This window comes from Lipotes vexillifer, unplaced genomic scaffold (genome assembly GCF_000442215.2).
Source record: "Lipotes vexillifer unplaced genomic scaffold, Lipotes_vexillifer_v1.1 scaffold471, whole genome shotgun sequence".
Taxonomy (NCBI): domain Eukaryota; kingdom Metazoa; phylum Chordata; class Mammalia; order Artiodactyla; family Lipotidae; genus Lipotes; species Lipotes vexillifer.
Window position 1 is genome coordinate 2,199,032 of NW_006780162.1, and position 24,102 is coordinate 2,223,133.

Genomic DNA, 24,102 nt, shown 5'->3' on the forward strand with positions numbered 1-24,102 from the left:
ATTCCTGTTCAGGAGAAATCTTCTCACTCTGGCCTAACCTTGATGCAAGCTAACCAACACCATGAATGACAGTCCCTCTCCTCGCAAACCATCCTCTTGAAAAGTTCCTATCACAACTCTACTCTTCCACTAGTCTTCTCCACTAACTAAAGCCAAGAGATCTTTTTTGGTATATACTATACTGTATTTCATTCAGCACTTTACTGCATTCTCTTTGCACTGTCCCATTTCACCTAGTTTATATGAGGCTCATCAATAAGGCCATGAGAGAACAAAATGTTTCCTTTCACCAACTCAATGGCAAGAAATATACATTTGAACTGAAGGTTATTCGGATGTCCAATTTACAGAATACTGTATAATTAGGGGGAGAAAGTCAATCAAGCACACTTTACATGTTATTCTGGAATCTAACTAATACCTTTATAGGGATAACGGATTCTGAAAAGGTACAGCAACTGAGAAAAGTTTATTGCTATTTTACGAACAATGCGGAAGCCATCAGAGCATCGTCTACTGCCCCCCCCACCCCGCCCAAACAACACTGTTACTCTACACTGGACATGACATGACAACATACTGGGTGGTGTGCTCTATCTAAACAAAGACCCCCAGCAGTGAGAGGTCTCCAAAGTCAACAGAGCATACTTCCACTGGAACTTTTGGCATCATCTTAAATAGATGTTAACTTTCTCAGAGACCAACTGTACAATAACAGTTCTCCAGATCATTTGTTTCTTCTCAAATTTTAATTTTTTTCCACTTCACTGCTTTAAAAAGTGTAAAGATAAGAAATTCCTTACTCTTGATTTTGTTAAAAACACCACTAAAGGTTCTGGGAAAGAGGTGGTAAAAAGGATTCTAGACATCTTCTTGACCTTTTAGACTCTTCATTTAAAAACTTCAGTTCATCCAACTTGCACTTAAACTATACATGATGAAAGTTGCTAGGTGAAAAGCAAGCTATTAAAAACTCTTTAAACACAAAGCAGAAATTATAAGGACAAAAATCTATGTTCAGACAGGCATTACCATTTAGAAATCTAAACCAGACCTTTTGGGCTCTTCTACCCCCACCTCCCACCCCAAATAACTTTTGTGAAAGATTATCTAGACTCTTCAAACCAGCATAAAAGGATCAAAGAGTGAAATTTAAAGTGACAAAAGAAGACTGGCCTAAGCGTTTCTTAAATTTCAGTTTTATTTTAAGGTTGATTTTCTATATAGCTGTCACCAGAATTATTTGATGTGATCACAAAGCTATATCTGACATCCTATATACTATTTTATCTTTGCCTAGCTGGATACACACCCCAGACACCTGAAAAATGGACATGGTATATAGATGGATTATGGAGCTAGCTTAATATATTCAGCTAATAATGTCACTATTTTTTAATATTTAAAAAATTTAGAAATTTTATAACATTTCAGAAAATATTAAATTACACTTATCTATCTGAATAATGTGACTAAGCTGGACTAAAAAATGTACAATTTAGAGGGAAAAAGCCATCAGTGCACATTACATTAAAACTGCAAAAAACATAAGGTACTTTCACTTATAAGGCACTTTAAAAACCTTTGTTATTATTGTCACTAATATTACTTAGTTCATGTAATACTAAAGTATCTATAAATACCATGATACAGTAATAGAGACAGTAGTACAAATTTTCACATCTATTTAGTGACATTCAAAATAATATTCAACAACGTATTGTGGGCTACTGCTTTATTGCTAATCTGTGGTGACAGTATACTTTTTGACACCTTCACTACTCATGTCCTATTTTAGACTTTGGTGTTTAACTCTCTCTTAAACAACTTCATTCAAATGTAATTTCCGTGTGATAAAATGTACTCATTTTAAGTGCACGGGGCTCAATGAGTTTGACAAACTTATTCACGCATATAACCAACACCACAATCAAGACAGAAAATTTCCATCACTTTAAAAAGTTCCTTCATGGCCCTTGCAATTAATCCCCCCCTCACACTTCAGGTCCCTGGCAATCACTGGTCTTCTTTTCTGCTGCTATTGTCTACTTTGGAGTTTCATATAAATGGAATCATACAGTGTCATGGGGATGAACTCATGGTGGTGCACGTATTGGTCCATTCCTTTTGACTGCAAAGTGGTATTCCTTTGTGTGGAGGTGCCACAATCTCCCTATCCATTCTTGGTGTTAGACTTTAAAAGAACTGTACTAAGTTACAGAGAAGTAGGGCAGAGAAAAACCAAAACAAGAGTGAATAGAAAGCTATTTATAACTGATATCACAATACCACAATGTAAAATGACTGTCAGGCTAACTGACATTAACTCCATCCAGCCTGATAAAGTAAGAGAACCCCCAACATTTTGTTCTCTAAACTTCCTTAGAGGAGAACTACATAAATTCTTCCAAAAGTCTAAAACATGTTTAGAAGATAGAAAGGTCATAAATTCTGGGACAAATGAACGCTGAAGCACAAACTTCAGCTTGGTAGATAAAGTATTTCCTAGAACACCAGGACAGCTTAACCTTCTTTTAGCCATTCGGCACACTGACAATGCTAGCACATACTATCTTCACAATTTTATTTATTTATTCTTTAATATTTATTTATTTGGCTGCTCTGGGTCTTAGCTGCAGCATGTGGGATGTAGTTCCCTGACCAGGGATTGAACCCAGGCCCCCTGCATCGACAGCACGGAGTCTTAACCACTGGACCACCAGGGAAGTCCCTATTTCACAATTTTAGATCAGCTATGGAGATTTTCAAAAGCACTTTCAGATATAAAGTTGTAATAATTCTCATTTTTCAGACACAAAAATATTAATTGACTTGCTTAAAAGTGCATAACCCAAACAACTACATAATTCTAAGCTTATTTTAAAGCAGAACAGAGAGTGCTACATCTTCAATATACTTGTGGCAAGGTGTTAAAATTTTGCTTTACTGGTTTGTTTAGAAAACTTTAAACTCCCTGTATAAAAATAAGAGTATTTTTGTAGAACTGAAATGTTTTCTATCATTCTACTGGTCAAATATGGAGTATTTTAATAAATGGTGGAAACATGGAAAAGTGTAAACCTACAACCTACTGAAAACCGATTAAAACACATGTGCATGGGAACACACATACCACAAACACATCTCTCTGCCCCAGGCTGTGTAATGCAGCAAAACTGCATTATCATTTATTTATTATTTATTTATTTTTTGCGTTGCTTGGGCCTCTCACCGTTGTGGCCTTTCCCGTCGCGGAGCACAGGCTCCAGACACGCAGGCTCAGTAGCCATGGCTCACGGGCCTAGCCGCTCCGCAGCATGTGGGATCTTCCCGGACCAGGGCATGAACCCGTGTCCCCTGCATCGGCAGGTGGACTCTCAACCACTGTGCCACCAGGGAAGCCCCATTTATTTTTATGATGCCACTTTGAGAAGCAACCAGAATATCACTGATCAAATTAATATATTCTTATCCACAAAGCCTTTGTGTAATAAAGTTAGGTATAAATCTTGCATCAAAGCTCTTATTACAGTTGACCCTTGAACAATGCAGGGTCCACTTATACTTGGATATTTTTCAGTAAACCGTAAATATTACAGTACTACACAGTCTGTGGTTGGTTGAATCCAAGGATGTGGAGGAACCATGGATAAGGACAGGCAGCTATTAGTTACATGCAGACTAAGCCCTCATTGTTCAAGGAACAACTGTATTATCGGTATAAGAATATGTGCCCTTGTACCTACAAATATATTCCTATAATCTTTATTCCTTTGCATAAAGGTGAAACTAGCAGTTAGTATTCTCTTAAAATTCCTAATTGATTTGTCTTCTACAATATAGGTATGTCTTACTCTTTTTTTTTTTTCAAAAAGTATTCCTAAGCAAAACTGATTTACACGAAGTCCAGGGCTTCACCCTCAAAAAAAAAAAAGTCCTTTTTTTAAAGTGTGACATTTGAAATGTAAAATAATTAAACCTCTTATATATCCAACTGTAAGCTTGGATTTTAAAAAATATAACAACATTTTAAAAGAATCAACAAATTAAGGGCCTTAGACATTTTACTTTCTGGACCCTTACTAATGTAAAAATAGTTAAGATGTTCGTGGGTACCTTCTACTTATGACTGATTTTTCTTTTCGACTTGAAATATTAAAACTATTTCTCATTACATTAACATCTCAGTACAAAAGTATTTCTCTTGGTAAAGGTATGGTTTCCACTCTTAACTGTGTCAAATTACTTTAAAAGTAGCATAAAAAGTATTTTTAATTCTATTTTTAATTCTCACATGATCTGTTACAGGTATGCTAATCTTTGACATGATATACACATATAATCGAACCTACTACACAGTTCTATAATGAAAATATAGCACTTCTCTCAATAATAAAATATTCTAGCAATGCAATAATTAAACTTTCCAATTTCCTGAAAGATTCCTTCTGCTGTACAAGAATAAACATGAATGTCAATGTATTTCATAAGGTTGTTTGAAAATCAAGCAGAGGAGGAGCGGGAGACTGACCTAACATCTTTATTCAGTGAATAATGACTCCATCCAAATAAATGAACACTTTTATTCTGCAACTTATATAATCATTTTAAAGTGGCAGTAAAAGATGATCAAACAGACATCTACTGTATATTATCTAGCAGCCCTTTTTCTGAGCACCTGCCTCTTTTTTTCTCTTTCTTTTTTAAAAATTCTTTGCAGAGCTATCTCCTAACCTTTCTCCAGGTGGTACTGATGGAACTGTCATCCACAATACACTCCCACTATATGAGTGAGACTCAAACTGTTGTATTTTCATCATCTACAATTACAACTCCTCCACCACTATGCCCTCCCCCTCACCATACTAATTCATTTAAGGACAGGCATATGACCCGAAGATATAAGAGACTTTCGTATAGAAATATAAATGATTGGACAGTGTTTTGGGGAAAGAGGGGGAATGAAGGTGTCATAAGTCACAGACTTGGGACTGACAGGACCATCTTCATTTGAGCTCCTGGATCCAGCCAAGCCTGAAGCTAGACAATCTCTTGGCTTTACCAGTCATGTGAGCTGATTTCCATTTAATTTTAATTGAATATGCATCACATATAACCCCAAATCTTCTGATTATAAGTCATTACTGTATTATAATTTGTAGTCTAGAGTAGGTATGGACCAAATCCTGATGGTAGCCTGTTTCTGTACAGCCCACTAGCTAAGAATGCTTTTTATATTTTTAGAGAGTTGTAATAAAATAAGAATATGTGACAAAGGCTGTATGTGGTCAGTAGACCCTAAAATATTTACTATATGGGTCTTTACAGAAAATGTTTATTGACCTGTACTTTGAGGAGAAATAGGAAGAAAAGTATAAGGACTTGCCTGAAGTTTAGGGGGAAAAAAACAGTCCCTCTCCAACCCCTCCCCCACACACACACAAAAAAACCTCTCCAAACCAAAATCTCTCTGTTTGGAAAAAGAAAAACCAAAAACCAAAAACCAAACAAGATCTAAGCTAAACAATATCTTAGTAATAAAAAAAGTTTCAGGGCTTCCCTGGTGGCACAGTGGTTGGGAATCTGCCTGCCGGTGCAGGGGACACGGATTCGAGCCCTGGTCTGGGAAGATCCCACATGCCGCAGAGCAACTAGGCCCGTGAGCCACAACTACTGGGCCTGCGCTCTGCAACAAGAGAGGCCACGATAGTGAGAGGCCTGCACACTGCGATGAAGAGTGGCCCCCGCTTGCCGCAACTGGAGAAAGCCCTCGCACAGAAACGGGGACCCAACACAGCCAAAAATAAATAAACCAATGAACCGACACTTTAAAAAAAAAAGTTTCAGTACTAATTTTTCTACAATATTATGTATCTTGATTTTTCTTTTCTTTTTTTTTTTTTTTACTTACAGTTTTTGGCATATTCCTATAGAGAGTAAATACATTCCATTTTAAAATGGAGCCGACAAACTGTTATGAATAAGGAACACAAACCAATACCTTAAACAAGGGTAGATATCTAGAAAAATCACTACAATTCATTTACATTTAGAGATATCAAAAGATGACTATACTGATCTTTTAAACACAAATCCCTTATTTGTTTAATACTAAAAAGAGCGGACTTCCCTGGCGGCACAGTGGTTAAGAATCTGCCTGCCAATGAAGGGGACATGGGTTCGAGCCCTGGTCCAGGAAGATCCCACATGCTGCGGAGCAACGAAGCCCATGCTCCACAACTAATGACCCTGTGCTCTAAAGCTCGAGGGCCACAACTACTGAGGCCGCGGGCCACGACAACTGAAGCCCGCACGCCTAGAGCCCGTGCTCCGCAACAAGAGAAGCCACCGCAATGAGAAGCCCGCGCCCCGCAACGAAGAGTAGAGAAAGCCTGTGCTGCAACTAGAGAAAGCCCGCGCGCAGCAACGAAGACCTAACGCAGCCAAAAAGTAAATTAATTTTTTAAAAAATGTTAAAAATAAAAAGAGCCTTCAAGTAACTACTTTAAAGATCCATTTACATATAAAATCTGTTTCAATGGGTTTTCAGAACCACTCCTTTTTCCTTCATAAAAGAAAAAAAAGCACCAAATAACAGGACTATTACCACATATGAGGAGTTCAATTTAGAATCATGTAATCGGATCATTTTGCTACAGGAAAAATTGGACCCAATAAAGAGAATTAATTAATGATGTGTATATTTTCAGTGGCTAACTCAATTCCTTCAGCCACTGCAGAATCATGAGAACCTGGTATATCTTGATATTGTTGTGTATCTATGTTCAAGTACATACATCTCTATCAAAGGCTGCTTTTCTAAAATAAATTCACAAAATGAAAAGTAACCTATCATATAAAAGGGATCATAGATGTTTATTTTAAAATCAGTAACAATAAAAGATAAGTTGTGCAGATGACAGTGAGCTAAAATCCAAATGGAATTTCCTAAGCCAAATTTTTATTTCCTAGTGAATGCACAGCAATTTCGTTCACTGATTTGGCAATATGAATTAAAAACTTAGAAATGTGCAAATATATTCATCTAACCACTATAATAATGAGAAACTGGAAAAGAACTAAATGTCCAATAATAAGGTATGGCTAAATAAACATCAGTATGGTAATAAAAACTGCAGGAACACAGTGTCAGTTAATGAGGATGTGAACATATTGGCATTTTAAAAAATTTTTATTTATTTATTTATTTATGGCTGCATTGGGTCTTTGTTGCTGCACACGGGCTTTCTCTACCTGCAGTGAGCAGGGGCTACTCTTCATTCCGGTGCACGGGCTTTAGGCGTGCAGGCTTCAGCAGTCGTGGCTCGCGGGCTCTAGAGCGCAGGCTCAGTAGTTGTGGCGCACGGGCTTAGTTGCTCCGCGCCATGTGGGATCTTCCGGGACCAGGGCTCAAACCCATGTCCCCTGCATTGGCAGGTGGGTTCTTAACCACTGTGCCACCAAGGAAGTCCCCAAATTGGCATGTTTACACTACTAGTGAGAATATAAATTCATATATTTCTAGGGGGAATTTAAAATATACATCAATATTTATAAGAAACATAACCAGTGTTAAGTTTCTTATCTTATATCTTACAAGAAAATAATGAATTACAAAGCTATAGTCAATTAATAAATTTAGAAGAACAATGTAAATGCCTCCTAGTTGGCAATGGGCTAAGAGGTACATCCATATACAGTTATTAAAAAGACATGATTGGACTTCCCTGGTGGCGCAGTGGTTAAGAACCTGCCTGCGAATGCAGGGGACACGAGTTTGATCCCTGGTCCGGGAAGATTCCACATGCCGCAGAGCAACTAAGCCCGTGCGCCACAACTACTGAGCCTGCACTCTAGAGCCCGCGTGCCACAACTACTGAAGCCCGTGCGCCTGGAGCCCGTGCTCCACAACATGAGAAGCCACTGCAATGAGAGGCCCGCGCACCGCAACGAAGAGCAGCCCCCGCTCCCTACAACTAGAGAAAGCCCACGCACAGCAGTGAAGACCCCAACACAGCCATAAAAAAAAAAATGACATGATTTATAGCTTATTTTTTGAAAGGAAAAATGTCAGTTAAAATCATTTAGGCAGATAAAGCACTTTGGTTTCTTCATACCTAAAACATGGATACTACCTCACTCTGTGATCATAATGAAATTTAATGTATGTCAACTGTCTAGTATGGAGCCTGGCTTATAATAGGCACTCAAAAAGCAACGCCTACTGTCATGCAGAGTGAGCTCCTACTTTTGAAAAAAATATGTGCATATACATAGAAAAGTGTCTGCCTCTGGGTAAAGACAAAAGAATGACCCACATGCATTCACTCTGTCCTCTAGTGAAACTCCACTAAAATAGCATTAAAAGAATCTGAGGCATAAATTCACAAGGATGGGAAGAATGGAAGAGACAACCATCACAACATGACACAATCTTAGAAGATGAAAAAGCAGTAATTCCAGTGCTAAATACACTGGGAAGACCAGAAGACTGAACTACTGAGATAAATTACCAATTAGATTGACACTCAGAATCCCACAAAGGTTTAGGAATTGATGACACCAGGTACTTCTGGGACAACCTCAGAGTTTCAACTGAGGATTGCCTCATAGGCTATTTATGAAGCAGTCAGATCCCCAGATTCCCTCCCCAACTTGCACAGCTGGGTAAATGTCCCTCTCCTGAGGCAGGTAAACATAAAACCTTTATTCCTTAGAAAGTACAAAATAAAGAAATTCTCCATTAAAGTACACAGTTGCAAATAGGTGCATCATACCAAAAATGAAAGGAGGGAGGATCAAATATATATAGACAAAGTGGATGATATATGGCCTCTTTCCTAGGCCTCTCCTCCCAGTTAGTCTCCAGAGCTCTGGCAGTTAGGCTTTCACCTCCAGGCAGGAGTCTGAAAGAATCTTCCCTGTGGAATTTTACCAGCCAAAGAAGAAAGATCTGAAAATGATCATAGCCCAATTAGTTCATTAGTTCAGTCAAGTCTCATCCATGTGCTCAGAGCTTGCAAGTTAGATTTTTGGTTCCCCTACTCTTGAGTATGAGGAGACACCCAGGAATTACCTGAATTTGAGGTAAGTTCCTAGTATGAAAGTCAAAACCAGAGTAAACACCCCCCCCCCAAAAAATTATATAAGAGGACTCTGCAAGAAAAGAAAACTCGCTCTTAATGGGGAGGGGGGGAATATGCATCTATAATTAAAAACAATATTCAGGGCAGGACTATTGACAATAGCCAAGACATGGAAGCAACCCAAGTGCCTGGCAATAAATGACTAGATTAAGAAGATGTGGTGTATGTGTGTGTGTGTATAACTAATACACACACACACACACACACACACACACACACACACACACACACAATGGAATATTACTTAGCCATAAAAAAAATGAACTATTACCATTTGCAGCAACATGGATGGACCTAGAGAATATTATGCTTGGTGACATAAGTCAGATAGAGAAAGACAAATACAATATATCACTTATATGCAGAACTAAAAAATAACACAAATGAATGTATATACAAAACAGAAACAGACTCACAGAGATAAAAAACAAAACTTGTGGTTACAGCAGTGGTGGGGGGGGCAAATTACAGATTACAGGTATGAGATTGACAGATATAGACTACTACATATAAAATACATAAGCAACAAGGATTTACTGCATAGCACAGGGAATTATATCAAATACCTTGTAATAACCCATAATGTAATATAACCTGCAAAAAAAAGGAATCACTATGCTGTACACCTGAAACTAACACAATATTGTAAATCAACTATACTTCAATTAAAGAAAGAAAAAGAGAAAAGAAACCTTTTTTTTAAAAAAAAAGGAAATGAGAACAAAATAACCTCTTGAAAAGAAAAACAAGATAGGGACATGAAATAAAAAATCAATACAAAGGTTGGAAGAAGCTGCAGAAATCTACCAGAAAGTAGAACAAAAAAGGAAAGCAAGAACAAAAAGATAAGACCAGAACCTTCCAAAAGGACAATTACCCAAAATAATAGGTGATCCAGAAAGAGAAAAGAAGCAAAGATCGGGTGACCAACTGTCCTGGTTTGCATGGGATTCTCATAGTTTTAAGGCTAAAAGTTGGTCTTGGGGAACGCCCCAAATCCAAGGGAAACCAGGACTTCAGATCACCCTAACAAGGAATGAAACAAATGCACAGCTATGCCTATGTCACGACATTTCTAAATAACTGAGGCAAAGATCTGTAAGTTTCCAGAAAAACGGGTTATATATACAGATCAGGAATCAGAATGCTTGCAGTACTGAAATCTAAATAACATAATTCTTCAAAATTCTGATGGAGAATAATTTCCAACCCAGAACTGTATTTTCAATCAGTCTGTCAAATAAGTATCAAGGTTGTAGATTTTCACATTCAAAATCTGAAAAAACAAAAAAACTTAAAAAAATCTCATATGTACTTTTTCTTAGAAAGCAAGTGGAAGACATGTTCACCAAAACAAAACAGTAAATCAAGAAAGAAGATGCAGGCTCTAGAAGCAGGAAACTAAATAGAAGACTAAAGAAATACCTGAAGCTAAAAGCAATGTAACCAGGCATAAAAGGGCAGCCATCCAGAGGCCTCGTTTCTTCAGGAAAATGAAACAAATCCATGTAGACAGCTTGAGAAAAGATTTAGACAATGCATAATGAGTTTGGAGTTGAGTGACGGAGTCAAAGAAAAGGAAAACAACAAAATAATTATTAAGCTCAGTTAAAAAAAAAAAAGTTGTAAGAAAAGAAAAGTTCCTACAGACTCAGTGTTAACTGAGCAACAATCATGACTGGAAAAATGTGAAGCATGTACAGTATGCGTTTGGTGGGTGAATAGGTGTGGTAAATTTCCCATATAGGCCACACAGTAGTGCTCTAAGTGAAAAAATTCAACAGACATATGAGCACATACGTCTCACATTTATAGATACGGAAGTAAATACCAAAATGACTGGCTATGCGGAAAGGCAATGTGGCAGGAAGCCTGCTATTTTTTAATAATAAATCTTATATCACTTGACTTTAAACTACACATAAGTATTGATTAATATGAAGGAAAATTTTTAGCAGGATACACACAGGAAGAAAGAGACAGCCCTTAGGGATGGGATTAAGTAATTATTTTTTCTTCTTTGTACATTTTAATATTTTCTGGATTTTTCATTTTTGATAACACTTTATAATCAGAAGTATCAAAATATTATAGAACGCAAGAGGCATGAGTAAGAAAAAGCAATTTTCATTTAACTGAAATATAAGTTTAGTAAAATGTAATTTGGCTGAATTAATTCTTACTCCGACCTGGTATACAAAAATACATACCATGCTTGTTTAAAATTCACAGTATAAAACAAAGCCAAGCCGTAAAGAGGTCAATAATATTTGTTACCATTTAATATTCCTTTTTTTAAAATCTGGCAGCTCATTTTTGGTAAATTACTATTGGTACTATGTGGTTACAGATTAGTACTATAAAAGTTTTAAGTACTAAGTTATTTTAACAGTTGCTTTATAATACAGAAAACTCTTAACACTCAACCCTTTTTCCTTTAAGCTCCTCACCCAATACATCACCAGGCTAAGAGATAATTCAATTTTTAAAAACTCAGCGGGTATGGCCCTCTAAGACCCAACTAGGTAAAACCAAGAGTTTACTTTTAAATTATTCTGTCCTGCTTGACTCATTCTTCTTTCCTCTCTCCGTGCTAGAGGCACAAAGTACCATGTCTCTTAGCAGAATTACCTTCCCAGAATTTGGCATCTGCCTGGTTCTTTTCTAGTTCTAATAATGGCTACAGGCTGCATGCAAGTCACAGAAGAGTATGAAACTCAAGCTGAAAATAAGCTGGTAACTACTGCTGACTGTTATTAATAATGTGCACACGATGTCTAAATAATGGAAAGTGAACTGGACCTACAAATAGACATATCGAACTGGAAATATAACACCTTTAAATTTTTCTATAAATACATTCCATAATTAATTGCAGATTCTGATCACAAACTGTTTCTTACATGTCTATGCCATCCATCACCTTCTACCATTAAGACAGTACATACTTTGAAATAGTCAAATTACTTCAAAATTAGCCTAAAGAGAAGATAGATTAGCAGAATATTATAAGAGTATTTTAAAATATTACATCAAAATATCACTGAATATTTTAAAAAATCATTTGTATCATTACACTGCCCCACTGGTTTTACATTTATGCTACATAAATTTGTTCAGACTGTTTGCTAAGGTTAAACAACGCAAAGCAAGAATAATTTCCTAATGCGGATTAAAAATTGTCATATAACACTATCCTTTCTGGGGTATTCTCAAAACCCAACTGGGCTTCCCTGGTGGCGCAGTGATAAAGAATCTGCCTGCCAATGCAGGGGTACATGGGTTTGAGCCCTGGTCCGGGAAGATCCCACATGCCGCGAACAACTAAGCCCGTGCGCCACAACTACTGAGCCTGTGCTCTAGAGCCCGCGAGCCACAACTACTGAGACCACGTGCCACAACTACTGAAGCCAGCGCACCTAGAGCCCCTGCTCTGCAACAAGAGAAGCCACCACAATGAGAAGCCCACGCACCGCAGCGAAGAGTAGCCCCTGCTCACTGCAACTAGAGAAAGCCTGCGTGCAGCAACGAAGACCCAATGCAGCAAAAAATTTATAAACTTTTACCAATTGACACAAGGTGACCTTTGTCCCACAGCTATCTTGACCAGCTGCAGCTGGCAAGCCACGGCTTCAGGTAGCCCATGACAAAGCAGCTGTTTCTCTAGTTCTCCTGCCAGCCCTAGTTCCTCACCAGAAACTTGTTCAACAGATGCCAAATCAGCACACCAGGAAAGGTCTTCCTGCTTCAGTGACCCGATTAAATGTATCATTTCCCAAAGTGTGTTCCATGGACCACTGCTGTCTCCCAAGGTAATAGGTGGTCAAACAGATTTATAAAATAATGGGTTAAACAGAAGTGACCGTAAGAATTCTCACAGCTTTCAATATACTAAAGCATATCCTGAATCTCCTTCAGTGATATCTGACCATGGGGAAATGGGTTTTCACAAAGCATCATGTAAGTACTGTTATTCCTACAATTTGAAAAAAACTTCCTTTACCAGGAAGTTTTACTGACCAATTGTATCTTAGAATGAGCCTATACCTGAGGAAACATATCACCTTCTAATTAACAGGTTCACTGAGTCCTAAAAGTTGAAGAAAACAACCTACCCAATTTGGAATGCTTTCTATCTCACAAAATGTCCACTCCATTTTTTAGTTAGCTGACATATTTTTTTACCCAGAGCTGCTAATCCATTGAATGGATTGTAACCATTGAATCTAATTCTGCCCCCAGATTAACGTTAAATTTAAAAAAAAATCAAACTAATTCCTAATGCATACAAAAGCTTTTCAAATCTATCGCAACAGTTCTCAATTCACATTTTATGTTTATATGGTATTTTAATTTTACAAAGTTGTTTTCACATACATTCTTTCATTTATGCTTCACAAGAATGAATATTATCATTCTGCAAAGATTAGGGATTAGGTTGCTATCATAATTGTAGTTCAATGATTTGCCCAACCCCACAAAACTATCAGAAGACAACAGAACTTTAAATCAGGCTCTTCCAAATCTAAAGACAGCTATACCTTAAAACTGATCAATAGCTAGGATTTATATCAATCCTTCATTTTCAAAACGATGCTCCTGAATGCTTTGTCTTAAGATACTCAATTTCAGTTGTGCACCCTAAATTTAGTGATGCATCCTATGTACTATTAGCACTATGCTAAGGCTCCTCACATATTTATTCATTCCTCAAATAGCTACTGTGCCCATTTTACAACGAAAAGGTTGCCAACTTTCTCGTTGTCACCAGCTGATAAAATGGCAGAACTAGGATTCAAATCTAGGATTTTTAGCTCTATATTAAGAGCTCTCTCTCCCCAAAATACCATTACTTGAAGCCCAGGGATTCCTCTAAGATACTTCATTTTGCCTCTATATTCTTAAATATAATTACCAAGTACTGCCAATCCTCTTGCAGTACTCCTTCTTACATAAACTCTTTCCTAAAGTGGTGACCTATTTAATCATACCTAAAATTCACCCTGCCCTGTGTGACTCCAGGAAGCCTGCCTGGATTTAGCTCACCCAATCTACTTAATCCTCTGCACCCTATTCTCACAACTAATTTCTGGAATCACATGGCCTGGGTTTGACTCTTGGCTCTATCACTTCTTAGTTCTGTGACCTTGGACAGGTAACCTGACCTCACTGACCCTGAGTTTCTTTACCTGTAGGAAGTGAATAACAGTACCTGCCACACAGGGCTGATGAGGAGTAAATGAGATGATCCATGTCAACTATTTATAAGTTGTCAGGCACTTGTAAGCACTTTAAGTATTTGCTATTATTTTGTTTTGAAATGCTTTTCACTTATTTGTAAAGAAGCAAACACACAGTTAATGGTATAATATGAACCCCTGGGTTCACATAGTATTCACCCCTAAAGATGAATCAATACCAGTAAAGAAGGATCAAATAAAAGTTAATCTCCTCTGGGGTCTTAACATCTCTTAATAACCCAAATAGATTGCAACAGTAAAACACAAACAACTAACATGGATGAAAAATAAGTGACATAGCAAAGAAAACAAAGGCTTCAAAGTCACACATACCCAGCCCATCTTCAAATCCTAACTCTGTCACTTATGAGATATGTTACTCTGGCAAGTTATTTCACCTCCTTGGAATAAATTTCCTTTAATAACTATCATCAAGCACCAATTTTTTGGAAAAGTAAATGTGACTGCATATGTAAAATACCTGGCACTTTTAGATGTGAAACAAATGCTGGTTCCCTTCTCTTGTTTCAACAGCTTAGGCTATAATTAGAGCTTAGAACTAGGGTAGTGGCAATAAAAATGGGAAAGTGATATTAGTGACCACAGAACACACAGATTTTGTGAAAGTAGGAAAAGCAACTATGAAGTGAGTTTTAAACTAAGTCAGTTTGCGACCATGCGCAGAGTGAGTGTGACAGCATATCTGGACTGGTTTTATTATGGCACAGGGGCAGCATCAAAACCCTCGGGGCTTCCTGTTTGAGAGCAACCTCACAACCAAGAAAACCCCGCTGATCAGCCACTGATAGGGTCAAGTTTTCTTTTAAAGATTGCACTAACTGACATGTACAAAAAGAAAGCTGGTCTCTGAGAAGAGTTAAGGACACAACACTCGAGAACAATCTGCTCAGGGCTTCCCTGGTGGCACAGTGGTTAACAGTTTGCCTGCCAATGCAGGGGACACAGGTTCTAGCCCTGGTCTGGGAAGATCCCACATGCTGCGGAGCAACTAAGCCCGTGTGCCACAACTACTGAAGCCCGTGCGCCTAGAGCCCGTGCTCCACAAATGAGAGAGGCCACCGCGATGAGAAGCCCACGCACCACAACGAAGAGTAGCTCCCACTCACCGCAACTACAGAAAGCCCGTGCACACCAACAAAGACCCAATGCAGCCAAAAATAAGTAAATAAGATACATAAATTTAAAAAAAAAGAGCAATCTGCTCTCACCTGTGCCAGGACCCTCCTAGAAATAAGAACTGAAAGAGATGAGCTCTTCAAATGAGGTAGGCTGGAAGGGTTAGAGCGAATCCCTCGGACCGTGCTGTAAACTCAACCTGGGCCACTGACTGTGGAGATCACACAGCTACTACACACAATGGAGACACACAAGCACGCAAATACAGACGCACACATGCTTCTACTTCACTTAAAAGTAGACAGAGGAAGAGGTATAAAAGCAGAGATAAATAACTCCAATTGTCAAGAAAACCTTGTCTGGACCAATGGACAAACGGCTGTGTCCCTTTTTACCCAACCTTTTATTTCCTTTTGACTTCAGGATACCAATCTTAATCTTCATCCGATATTTATATTCAAATTCAAAAGATTTTATATAGATATACTGCATATTTAAAATAACAAATAGAACAAATTCTATAATTTAAGAGAAAGAGATGTTACCTTCACAATAACGCTATGATACAGGTTAAACAAAATTTTACAATAATATCTACTAGTATTCTTGTCAAAATGTTGCTAATATTGAATCAACTGAAAATAGTTTATAGATTGTAGAATTAAACTAAACAGAGCTAACAGCTCTGATTCAACACTAGGTTAGGCTGGTTCAGTATTAAACTTTCACAAAAATACTAGTAGACACTATATAAAATCTTCCAAAGACCAAAACACATTCCAGCCCTATCAAAATGTGGACCTGAAATTTTCTTTGTGGGCTCAAAAGGAGAAAAGATGGTCAAAAAAAAGCTTCTTGGTTAAATATTACAAAAATTAAATGCTCTGAAAACCATAGGAAGTGCTGTTTTGTTCTCTGTATTTGCGTCGTTTAGATTTCTCAAAACAGAAAAAAAAAGCACTTTAGCATTACAGTAATCATGTAATTGAAGAGGGTCACCACGATTTTTAATCAGTTCTAATGAAGTTAACATTTGGCTTCCTGAAGAAGTCTTTTTTGGAAAAAAGAGGGAGAAAAGTGCCTCAGGATGCCTTTCTCTTATCTACTGTTTGTTTCTTTGCTTGAATGTATTATTCTCAAACATTAGTTCTTTCTGCTCCACTACACGCTTCAAGAAGGCAGTTTCTTTCCCATTTACCTAGGACCCAGAGCCCAGCGCAATGAACGTAAGAGGTATTCATCTTTAGTCTAAGCTCCTTGAAGGCCATAAAATATTACATGTGAAAAAAGTTTAATTAATACTAGGGTACATTTATTCTAATAACTTAGCTCAGGGTTTCCACACATCAAGAATGTGTGGAACAGTGGTCTCGCACACAGTGTTAGAATCCCTGGTGCCAAAGCGGTTAAGAAAGCGCCTGCCAATGCAGGGGACACGTGTCTGAGCCCTGGTCCGGGAAGATCCGACATGCCACGGAGCAACTACGCCCGTGCACCACAATTACTGAGCCTGCGCTCTAGAGCCAGCGAACCACAACTACTGAGCTGACGTGCTACAACTACTGAAGCCTGCGTGCCTAGAGCCTGTGCTCCGTAACAAGAGAAGCCACTGCAATGAGAAACCTGCGCACCGCAACGAAGAGTAGCTCCCGCTATCAGCAACTAGAGAAAGCCCGCGCGCAGCAATGAAGAGACCCAAAGCAGCCCTAAATAAATAAATTTATTTAAAAAACAAAAAGAATGTACAATATGAAAAAAGAGCATTTGATCTCCAACTGTGGTCATGACCGACTCATAACTAGAACAGTTTTGTTTCTGGTTATAGGAGAAAAACCAACTTGCTGTCCTACTCTGACATTAGAAAGTAAGTGGCGGGCTTCCCTGGTGGCGCAGTGGTTGAGTCCGCCTGCCGATGCAGGGGACACGGGTTCATGCCCCGGTCCGGGAAGATCCCACATACCGGGGAGCGGCTGGCCCCGTGAGCCATGGCTGCTGAGCCTGCGTGTCCAGAGCCTGTGCTCCGCAACGGGAGAGGCCACAACAGTGAGAGGACCACGTACCGCAAAAAAAAAAAAAAGAAAAGAAGTAGCAAATGCTGCAAAGATAAAGAAAGATACTAAAACATGACAATTTAGTAATAAGGCGGGAGCATTCCTTATCCATCTCCATAAAACTAAATGTGGTGTATCAATTATTATACACTTTGTGTACAGATACAGGTACAGTAATAAATCTAAAACTGCCTCAGACTGACTACCTTGAAAACCTGATCCCTCTTGACAAACCCAGAGAAATTTTCTTTAATTTAAAAAAAAAAAGATCTTTCGAATAAACTTACTTGCTAATTTGGCCTGTAATCCAGAAGGTCCAGGTTTTGATGTCTCTGACTTAGAAGACCCTGGAAGAGACAGTTTTGTTTTAGGAAGGCTAACTTTAGGGCTGAAACGAGCAGCCCAGTCAAATTTTGAAGAGCCACCAGTTTTACTCTGTTCCTTTTCCCTGCTACTTCTCCTTGGACTGGGACTGGATGCTGAACGGGAACGTCTGGCCTTGCTCTGGTCTTTTCCTTGTTTCACCCTGGCACCTGGTGGAACAGTAGAGGAGGCCGAGGCTACAGCAGAAGATGAGGAGGAAGTAGAGGCAGCAGAAGAAGAATCGGTGATGGTGCTACACCCAGCTTTGGCTGAGGCGGCCGATTTTGAAGCCAGCTTGGTAGGTTTTGCAGATCTCTCTTCGGCACCAGTTGCTTCCGACACAGAACCACTCTTTATACAAGAACTCTCTGTCCTCTTTCTTTTCTGACTCCGTGAACTAGCAGTGGCCCCACTCTTCCTGGTATGAGCCTTGCTTGTTGATGGAGACTGTGCAGATTTCAGTTGTTGCTCCTGATCTAAATGTCTCTTCTTTGACTTACTGTGTGGCTTACTTGTTTCTGAGGGAGATTCAGTATGCTGAAGTGCTCTGGGTTTTTTTGCAGAGTTAGGAGAACTGGTCCTGTTGTAGTCTGGACTAGCACTGCGTTTCACTCCTCGAGAACTGTCTTTCTTAGGCACCTGCCCCGTTTTCTGCCTTTCTGAAGTATTGGCTCTGTCTGGATCCTCTGGTTGTGGGACTATGACAGCAGATGATGAACTGCAGCTTCTAAGAGGTTAGATAAGAGAAGAGTTAATATCAGCCTGCCATCGTTAAACCTGTCATATAATACTTATTTATTAACTTCTCAAATCTGTGGAAATAAGATTTTTTTTTAAGTGAAAAAGTTTTCCTGATAAGTCCAGTAACTAAATAAACATAGGCTCGCAAACGGTTCAAAATTGAGGGAAAAAAAAGGGGTGGGGGTGGGGGGAGAGTGACACTTTGGATGGTAAAATATTAGAAGATCAGGCTAATTCTTTAGCTCAAAGATTACTAACACTAACTCCCCTAATCATAAAACAAGAATTAGGATTACAAGAAAAAGAATGCTTACTTAGTAGCTCAGAACCAGTTGAAACCAGAATACCGATACTCTATTTACAAACACAACTTCTTTGTCAAAGCTTAAAATAAATAAGCATTAACATATACACTTTCAAAGTGAAGGTTAGAAAGTTTTATATTGTAGTATCAAATATTTACAGTCACATTCCTTTCCAAAGACTCCTATCAATTAGATCTTAAGACATCACTGATCTGTGGCTCTGACAATAAAAAAACTAAGAAAAACTGGATTTAAAATGGCATTTCAGATGCCTATAATGGTTTGTTAGGCAAAAGGAGAAACTCGCAGCTCTCTAATCAAGGAGAATAAAGCACTATCTGGGGTATGTTGCACTGACATCACTGCAGAGGTGATTCACTATTAATCCTAAAAGTTATACCCGGATAATAATGAAAACATGTATCGTAACATTTTGGCATAACCTGGTACGTTTTAATATTATGCAATGATTCAAATGCAAATAATTCTGCCTTGAAAAATGTATAAGCAATGTGAAGATTTACCTTTTAGAAAGGTGTCCCCTTGACAGTTCAGAAGTAGTATTAGACTGCACTTTGGGTGCCTTAGAATTAGATTTTCTACTCTCAGGAGGGCTATATCCCTTATGTTTTGCCTGCCCTAAATGTGACCTGTCAGCAGAAAACCAAAACAGAAATCTATCAGGAAAATGAGATGCAAATACAACACTGAAAGTGAAATCTTTTTTCATTAAAAAAAAAAAAAAGCTTCCCGATTCTTCATTATTGACTCTACCCTTTCCCCAAATATTTCTATAATTAAATTATTATTCTATCAAATAATCTGGCCAAAGAAATTACCTTTTAGAACCAAACCCCTCAATATCCAAGAGTTAAGATTTTTTTATAACCAGCTGAAGTACACCAAAAAACCAAGTCCTAGATAAAAAGGTAAAGAATTTACCACAAAATATTCCAAACACATTCAAAACAATTGCATCGTTGATACATGATTGGGTTATATTTATAATAAATCAAATCCTTATGCCAGCATTGTTTTAAGAGCAAGTTTGAGGGACATGAAGAAACTGTTTTCAGCTGTTAGATGTTTAACCTCTGGCAAAGGTCACATGAGATTTACACAAGCAAAAGGAAGCATGCACGAATATATACCCAGAAAAGTTGGTGTTCCAGAGGTGAGATATTAAAGGAACAGATGCAATTTATGTAATTAATGGCCAACATCCATCCTTCATGTAAATAACATAAAAGAGCATATTCTAATGAGAATAATAAAGTTCCATTAATGCCAAAGTTGTTTACTTTGTTAAAAAAAACTTTTAAAGGCCTTCAGTCTGAAAATGATCTCAAAGGAATTCAGAAATGAGTCACTGAACGCTTTACACGATAACTCTAACTGAACATATAAGGATGCCGTACAGTTCTTAACATATCATACATGTTCCACCATCTCTTCAAAAAGACGATCTAAGGTTTCTGGTCTCAGTATCTTTATTGTTTTCTTTCATTATTGCAGAAGAACTCAACACTGAATTCTTGAAAGAAGATATGGCATTAGCTTCTCAATGAAAGTAAATATTTCTTGGGTCCGTACTATCATTTTCATTTTTAAGGTTTTAATCCATAAAAGAATAGTACTTTCTAAAGATTTAACTAGATCAACTACTAAAAAACTATAGTAACCTATAGTCTTTTGTGTGTTGTAGTCTTTGCTTTAGTAATGATTTTTCCCCCCACGGTATGTTATATTTTCTCTGGGTGTATCCAAGCTGAACCTTGTAAGGGTTTTATATACTGTGATTTAGTTTTTATTTTTCTTAGATATTCTTACATTGGCAGACCGAAATTTTGCTTTATCCCATGAGTTTCTTGTTTGAGAGATTTAGTTTCTAGGACTTGCTTTTGTTTCTGTTACATTTCTAGTAACAGATATGAGAGTTCTACTTTTTTCTAAAAAAAAGGAATAAGATTGAGTAAATTTGCAAATCATTTCATAGTTATTTTTTTAAAAGGGAGGTAAAATGTTGTTTTCAGGTATACAATTTAATATCCACGGAATAATATTTATAAATTACATCATTCAGGTTCTCTACATTCTTATTTTTGTAAAGTTTGCCATAGATTAATCTTTTAATTGAATCACAATTTCTACTTCACTTCATAATAAAATTTAAAATATTCCTTGCTGTATTCCTTGAAAATTTAAAAATCATATTAAAAGAAAACCTTATCCATTCAAAGCTAGACAACTTTGTGATAACGTTCAAGTAGTTAAGTACTTAAATGTCAACGCTTTAAAAAAAAAACAACAGAAAAACAAAAAAAACCCACCATAACATATTCCTAAGTAAGTCTCTTTGTCGACAGAAATTGACCAACACTAACCTAATGCTGATCCCACTGCAGAGGCAGCACTCGTCCTCTTCTCGACCCAAATAAATTGTCCTCTGGTTTTAAAATACATCTAACTTTATAGCCACCCAAACCCACTCCTGCATTTTTCATGTCCTTACTAACACTTTCAAGGAACTTAAGAATTTGGCAGGTCAAGTCTCAATATGTATGAAAGGGGGAGGGGAGGAGAGGAAAAAGAACAGAAAGAAAACAGTATCCAATCAGCTGGGAAAGTGAGGCCCACACAACTGGCTTAAATCCCATATTTATCTAGTTCTACCTTTCCTAAAATTATTTTTAAGTGTGATATTCTGAGGCCTTGTCAAACATTTTTTTAAATATTATGAAACACTGACCATTTATGTCCTTCTGACTATTGTTTAGCATGATCTTAATATTGATACATTTTCTGCAGAGGGTAGTAAAATACTTCCAGCTTTGTGGGAGGTACTATGTGTCACAAAAGCAAGTATAAACAACACATAAACAAATGGGCATGGCTATGTTCCAACCAAATTTTTATTTACAAAAGCAGGCAGTAGGCTGGATTTGAACCACGGGTTTTCCAACCCCTGACTTACCACAAGAGGAGTAAGCAACCAGATGGTCACCATAAGTAACTATGGGCCCTCCCAAAGTGGGACTCTATTTTATCATGCCCATTTATAAATTATTAATGCTCAGATACTGTAAGGAAATCTCCATAAAATAATAATGCCCAGTTAGAACAGCCAATTAGAGTATAACAGCATTCAGCACTAAACGAGTCTTGATGCCTTTTACCTCACTTTACCAACTCCCTCATTTATCAAACCTTATTGTTTAACATTAATTTTTATTAAAAAACATAATCTCTTTAAGACCCGTAAAAGTTATATCCACTGTAAATCAAATTTGCAAGAACAACACAATAAAATTCACAACAAACTCTTAAGTAGCACCAGAAGGAGCCCATTTAGTGAATTACAGCCCAAGATAGTTGGGTGGGTGGATGGAGCGGGGGCACAAGTATATTCAGGAGCTTCTACATCAACCTATGGATGTTGCTGGAAAAAAAAAAAAATCTCATGCTCTGCAAAATCACCCACTAAAAATAACTGGACTAATGGTGAAAATAAGATTGGAAACAGAGCACTCAAACCTATGTTATTTTGCAGTGTGAGTCCTAACAAAAACGTCATCAATTTTAATAGAAGATTAAACCTTCACTAACATTTGCACCAAAAATCCCAGTTGGTCCACTCATTAGAGTTTTATGTTTGTACTTTCTCCTTTAAGTGTAAATTTTTCAAGACATTTCCTTTCAGGACCAGCTTCGACAAAATTAAAAATACAATTCTGGGCGAGACTTCCCTTTTTGTCATTTTCTTTCTTTATAAATACCGGAGTAAATGGTTTTGAGCTTCCTGGGAGTGTTACCAGTGCAAAGTGTGGTGGTTCCGGAAGCCACTGAACTAGCTATTTCTTGCACTAAATGATTTCTTTAACCCATTTCTGCACTATTTCCAGGTCTTTCATAAGACTTCACAGATTACCAGTTCATATATTAACACTAGAGGAAAAACTGCCTATGACCTGACACTACTTCCACATCATACTGACATCATTCTCCTATTTACCAAGTATCTGCATATGCCAACTCATGTTAAAGAAACCCAGGTTGCAACAGAGCATACTATAATCAACTCTGGGTTATGGGCTTTCAACCTTAACTTGAAAGCAAGTCTCAAACACACCTCTTGCCGACTTTTAGGCAAATTGTAGTGACTGACTGTCCCTTCTAGATACTTAATTTGGTAGTTTTAAAGATTAGACTTGGTAGTCTTAAAGATTAGAAACCCTCTCTAGTCCAGAGGACATCTAAAAGAGGCCAAAACCTTGTAGCAAAAAGTATTCTTATTCTAATCTTAGACAAAATGAGGAAGGTGGCTAGTTACAAGGAGCTAGTTAATTCCTTGTATTACAGTTCCTGGATTTTCTTTGAAATTAATATCTATGCCAGACATACAACTCAAATATATACACATATTACCAATTATAAATAATTTAGTACTTAATTATATCTCCAAATTTGTTTGTGCATGTGTATACAGACATACATTTTTATGCTCTTATATTTTATATACAGAATTATAACATTATAGCTTTGTGTTCCAAAAATTAAATGCTTTGTTTATAACGCTATAAAATGCATATTATAAATAAGCCCCTGATTTTCAACAAAGTGGAAAGTTCACTTAAACCACTTTAAACAAAAAACTAATGTTCTCTGTAAAATGTACTAGTTTCTATTTCAGTCACAAGACAGAAGCTGAGTAAGTCTGACCAATGTTCCTATGTTCAGTTATAGAGAAATGCTAGCCCAAATAATTCTGTAATTTAGAACTCCTTATTTATCTTAAAAAGCCGTGGTTTAAAAAAAAAAAAAACAGTAGTGGTTCCTCCTCTGGGGAGTATTTTGAAACAGTACATTGGGGAACAGTGGTGCTGTTGGCATTTTTAGCAGGTAAGGACTAGAGGTAGAAGATGTCATGCAATACACAGAACCATGAGACACAGTGAAAAACTGTCTCATCACCCATCTATTTCGAATAGCCTTGATAATATATGAAGACCTTATGAAAAAACTTAAAATCTGGCCATGACATAGGGGAAAAACAGGTTTATAATTTCTCAGTTTAGATTTGTTTTGCATGGTTCTCTATATACTTAAATTCTGCAGGAAT

At 37.5% G+C, this 24,102-nt stretch overlaps 1 protein-coding gene across 4 annotated transcripts in view; it reads right to left on the minus strand.

Moving 5' to 3' along the window:
• TRIP12 (thyroid hormone receptor interactor 12) overlaps positions 1–24,102 on the minus strand; it is a 106,599-nt gene that overhangs the window by 71,838 nt on the left and 10,659 nt on the right. For 2 of the 4 annotated variants that reach the window (XM_007453264.1, XM_007453263.1), the window contains exon 2: positions 17,862–18,664. The exons of 1 other annotated variant lie outside the window; for it this stretch is intronic. In XM_007453264.1, the coding sequence (XP_007453326.1) occupies positions 17,862–18,664 (803 nt within the window). Of the gene's footprint in view, positions 1–17,861; positions 18,665–19,507; positions 19,634–24,102 lie in introns of all 4 variants that reach the window. One more of the 4 variants, XM_007453262.1, reaches the window with a different exon arrangement.